This window comes from Rhinoraja longicauda, chromosome 6 (genome assembly GCF_053455715.1).
Source record: "Rhinoraja longicauda isolate Sanriku21f chromosome 6, sRhiLon1.1, whole genome shotgun sequence".
NCBI classification, from domain to species: domain Eukaryota; kingdom Metazoa; phylum Chordata; class Chondrichthyes; order Rajiformes; family Arhynchobatidae; genus Rhinoraja; species Rhinoraja longicauda.
Window position 1 is genome coordinate 44,338,481 of NC_135958.1, and position 5,190 is coordinate 44,343,670.

The 5,190-nt window shown below is 55.1% G+C and overlaps 1 protein-coding gene across 1 annotated transcript; it reads left to right on the forward strand.

Moving 5' to 3' along the window:
• The first annotated feature begins 689 nt into the window (after window positions 1-689).
• Window positions 690-4,772, forward strand: LOC144594883 (G-protein coupled receptor 84-like). The gene is made up of 2 exons (XM_078401805.1): window positions 690-1,829; window positions 3,584-4,772. The coding sequence occupies exons 1-2, from the start codon at window positions 759-761 to the stop codon at window positions 3,938-3,940; spliced, it is 1,428 nt and encodes a 475-aa protein (XP_078257931.1). The 5' UTR covers window positions 690-758; the 3' UTR covers window positions 3,941-4,772.
• The last annotated feature ends 418 nt before the right edge of the window (window positions 4,773-5,190 follow it).

The following is a 5,190-nucleotide window of genomic DNA, read 5'->3' on the forward strand; positions in this document are numbered from 1 at the left end:
CAGTGAAGAAAGCTCATGGCATGTTGGCCTTCATAACCAGAGGATTTGAGTTTCGGAGTAAAGAGGTCCTTCTGCAGTGGTACCACATCTGGAGTATTGTGTGCAGTTTTGGTCTCCTAATTTGAGGAAGGACAGCCTTGCTATTGATGCAGTGCAGGTTCACCAGGTTAATCCCTGGGATGGCGGGACTGGGGTTCACTGGAGTTTAGTAGGATGAGAGGGGATCTTTTAGCAACAAATACAATAATAAAATGATTGGACAAGCCAGATGCAGGGAAAATGTTCCCAATGTTGGGGGAGTCCAGAAACTGGGGCCACAGTTTTAGAATAAAGGGGAGGCCATTTAAAACCGAGGTGAAAAAACCCCTTTTCACCCAGAGTTGTGAATTTGTGGAATTCTCTGCCACAGAGGGCAGTGGAAGCCAATTCATTGGATGAATTTAAAAGAGAGTTAGATAGAGCTCCAGGGGCTAGTGAAATCAAAGGATATGGGGAGAAGGCAGGCTCGGGTTACTGATTGTGGATCAGTAAGGGCCTCGAAGGGCCAAATGGTTTCCTCCTGAACCTATTTTCTATGTCTCTATGTTTCTATTTCTCTCCCTTCCTCCTCTCCTCAGAGAAGAGGAAGTCCATACATCCCCTTCCGCTGCTCCCCGCCCATTTCTCCATAAAACCGCGCAGTTGTAGAGCCAGCCAAGCCAATCTTCTCTCTCTCTCTCTCTCTCTCTCTTGTGTCTCTCTCTGCAACCTCTTGGCAAATGGAGGTGAACTTTACGCAGTCTAACACCTCCTGTGACCCCGCAGTGCGGGGCTATCGCTTTGTGGGGGCCACGTTGGGAATCTTTGTTTCTGTTTTGGGAACGTTTGGAAATTTCATGACCATTTTGGCCTTTCTTTCTGAACCGCGTCTCCGTTCTCGTTTCAACTACTTGGTGGTCAACCTGGCCGTGTCTGACCTCCTCTACTGTGGTGGGCTCCAGCCAGTGACCGTGGCAACCTTCCTGCGCTTCTCCTGGCCGCTAGGCCGAACGTCCTGCCAAGTCATCGGCCTACTAATCTTTGTGGCAAATGGGGCCTCCATTTTGAACCTGGTCATCCTTGCAGCGAGCCGCTACCTCATAATCTCACGGCCCAGACTTTTCCAACGTCTCTCCTCGCGTAGAGGCCTCCCTTGGCTCCTGGCCTTGCCCTGGATTGGAGGCCTGGCCCTCTTTGGCCCTCTGTGGAACTATTTTGTGTTTGTACCGCCCGTGTGTACGTGTAGCCTGGATAGAAGACGAGGTCGACGTCTAACGTCGGGTGTAACTTCCACTCTCTTCGTGGTAGGCCTTGGATCCATCGGCCTGTTCTACTACCTCATCCACCGGCGGCTCCAGGCCGTATCTAAGGCCTTGCAGGCCCACCGAGGTCCCGTGGGAGCGGGGAAGGTGCACCGTGCGCGTTTCCTCCACGCTCCGGCCTCTGACAGCGGCTTAGCCTCCTCTCAGGCCACCGAGGAGGTGAGTCTGGGCCCAGCGGAAGGCCAGGCTTTGGGGCTGAGCGAGGAGCAGGTCACGGCAAGGCAGAAACAGGCCCCGGTCCGCTGGCAGAAGGCCCAGACCCGAAGGGGGGAGGATACAGGCCCAGCGCAGCGGGTTCGAGGGGAAACAGAGGCAGCCCAGGCTCACATCCAGTGGGAAGAGGCTTCGAATGGTGCACAAGGAGAACAGGCCCAACCAGACCAGAAACAGGGCCCAACGGAGCGAATCCAGGCCCAGAACCAACGGGAAAAGGCCTTGGGCCTGTCCGAAGAGGCTTCAAATGGCAGAGACAAGAAAATTGCAGAAAAGGTACATAATTACCTCAAAATGGCGTCGTGGGTAGACAGGGAGTGTTGTAGAGCAGAGGGATCTAGGAGCACAGGTACACAGTTCCCTGAAAGTGGCGTTACAGGTAGACAGGGAGTGTTGTAGAGCAGAGGGATCTAGGAGCGCAGGTACACAGTTCCCTGAAAGTGGCGTCACAGGTAGACAGGGTGGTCAAGAAGGCTTTTGGCACATTGGCCTTCATCAGTGAGAGTGTAGAAGTTGGGAGGTCACCTTACAGCTGAACAGGTTGTTGGTGAGGCCACACTTGGAGTATTGTGTTCAGTTTTGGTCGCCCTGCTGTCGGAAGGATGTCGTTAAGCAGGAAAGGGTGCAGAGAAGACCTACGAGAATGTTGCCAGGACTCGAGGGGCCTGAGCTACAGGGAGAGGTTGGGACAGGCTGGGACTCGAGGGGCCTGAGCTACAGGGAGAGGTTGGGACAGGCTGGGACTCGAGGGGCCTGAGCTACAGGGAGAGGTTGGGACAGGCCAGGACTCGAGGGGCCTGAGCTACAGGGAGAGGTTGGGACAGGCTGGGACTCGAGGGGCCTGAGCTACAGGGAGAGGTTGGGACAGGCTGGGACTCGAGGGGCCTGAGCTACAGGGAGAGGTTGGGACAGGCCAGGACTCGAGGGGCCTGAGCTACAGGGAGAGGTTGGGACAGGCCAGGACTCGAGGGGCCTGAGCTACAGGGAGAGGTTGGGACAGGCTGGGACTCGAGGGGCCTGAGCTACAGGGAGAGGTTGGGACAGGCTGGGACTTTATTCCTTGGAGAACAGGAGGATGAGGAGTGATCTAATGGAGGTGTACAAAATCACGAGAGGAATAGAACGGGTAGTCGCACATCACTGACTATGTCTCTCTCTCTCCCTCCTTCTCTCCCCCTTTCTGTCCACCTCTATCTCTCACCCCCTCTCTCACCCCCTCTCTCTCTCCCCTTCCCCCTCTCTCTTACCTCCTCATTCTACCACTCCCTTCCTCCCTCTTTCTGTCTTCCCTCTCTTTCTCTCCCCTCCCTCTCTCTCCCTCCCTCTCTCTCCCCCTCATTCACTCTCCTCTCCCCCTTCCCTTTCCCTCCCTCACTCCCTCTTTCTGTCCTCCCTCTCCCCCCTCCCCTTCTCTCCCCTTTCTCTCCCACTTGCTCTCTCCTCCCTTTCTCTCTCTTTCTTCCCACCTCTCTCCCTTTACTCTCTCCCTCCATCCCTCTCTCCCCTCTTCCCTCCTTATTTTCCCTCAACCCTCTTCTCCCCTCTCTTTCTATTTCCTTTCTCTCCCTCTCTCCTCCCCACCATTTCTTTCCCCTCCCTCTTCCCCGCCCATTCACTAACCCTTTCTGTCTTTCCATTTCTGCCCTCTCTCTCACCCTCTCTCTCACCCTCTCTCTCTCCCCCTCGCTCCTCCTTACCCTTCCCCCACTCACACCTATTTTCTTCTCTTCCCCTCTCTCTCATTCCCCTACATTTCTATTCTTCTCTTTGTCGCCTCCATTTTTTTGCCACTTTCTCTCTCCCATCTCTTTCTCCCCTCTCTTTCCCCCCTATTTCCTCCTCTCTCTCCCTCCCTCCCTTTCTCTCCCCCTTTATTTCTCTCTCCCCTCCCTCTCCCCTACTCTCTCCCCTCCCTCCCTCTCTCCCCTCCCTCTCCCCTACTCTCTCCCCTCCCTCCCTCTCTCCCCTCCCTCTTTCTATCTCTTTCTCTCTCTCCCTTACCTCCCTCTCCCCCCCCCACCACGTTCCAGTCCGTGGTAGTAGAGGCTTCCGCCTCCCCGCAGGCCCGGCGTGTTGCCGCGGGTGACGGGGGGTGTTCTGGAGGTGACGGGGAGTTCCGGCGTGTTACATGGATGTGTTTCTCCATGTTCCTGGTCTACGTCTCGTGCTACCTCCCCTTCTGCCTCCTCCATTTGGCCGACAAGAAGAAACAGGCTCCGGCCTTGCTGCACATGGTGGTCGGGAACCTGACCTGGTTCAATAGTTGCCTCAACCCCGTCCTCTATGTCTCTCTGCACCGACAGTTCAGGGCCACCTTCCTCCGCCTCCTCAGCTCCGCCCTCTCCCCCCCTCCTCCCTACACGCAAGGCCTGAAGCCTGAGGACTAGTCGTCCCTCTCCTCCCCACACGCAATGCTTGAAGCCTGGGGCCTAGCCACCCCTCTCTCCCCCCCCCCCAAGGCCTGAAGCCTAGGGCCTAGTGGCCCATCCTCCCTCCACACAAGGCCTGAAGCCTGGGGCCTGGTTGCCCCTCTCCTCCCCACACGCAGAGCCTAAAGCCTGGGGCCTATTTGCCCCGCTCCTCCCCACTCGCCCCTCTCCTCCCTCATCGCCCCTCTCCTCCCCACAAGCAAGGCCTGAGGCCTGGGGCTAGTTGCCCCTCTCCTCCCCACATGCAAGGCCTGAAGCCTTCAGTCTGAAGAAGGGTCTCGACCCGAAACATCACCCATTCCTTCTCTCCCGAGATGCTGCCCGACCTGCTGAGTTACTCCAGCATTTTGTGAATAAATACCTTCGATTTGTACCAGCATCTGCAGTTATTTTCTTATACTACCTGAAGCCTGGAGCCTAGTCACTCCTCTCTACCCACATGTAGGGCCTGAAGCCTGCAAAATGCATGATTCCACACCTTGCTACACTATATTCCATCTGCCACTTCTCTGCCCCTTCTCCCAACCCGTCCAAGTCCTTCTGCAAAGTCCCTGCAAAGTCTACATTACCTGCCATTCCACCTATTTCCGTAACATAGTCATAGAGTCATAGTGATACAGTGTGCAAACAGGCCCTTCCGCCCAACTTGTCCACACAGGCCAACGTCCCAGATATGCTAGTCCCACATGCAGGGCCTTCTTAACGCATGGGCCTGATGGGCACTTGCCCGGGGCCCCACGAGCATAGGGGCCCCATGCTGATCTGTGTATGTTAAGTGACTTGCAATAAATAAATACTACTTTAAAAATGTAGGTTCAATAAGTGCTTTTTTTGCAACATTTTCGGTCCCTAAGTGCTTCTCACAGCGATCTGTAAGTGCTTTTCGCCGGCATGACAGGGGGGGGGGGGGGGGCTGGTAGGGAAAGGGGGGTGGGGGAGAGTAACGGTAGGGGCCCCAGTACACTGCTTTGCCCGGGGGGCCATAATGCTGTAAAAACGGCTCTGCCCACATGCTTGCCAACTCGTCTGCCACTTCCTTGTTCTCAATAATAAATTCACCTGCTTCTGTCTTCAAGGGTTCCACATTTGTCTTAGCAATTTTTTTCCTCTTCACTTACCTAAAGAAGCTTTTACTATCCTTTATATTCTTGGCTAGCTTACCTACGTACCTCATCTTTTCTCCCCATATTGCCTTTTTAGTTATCTTC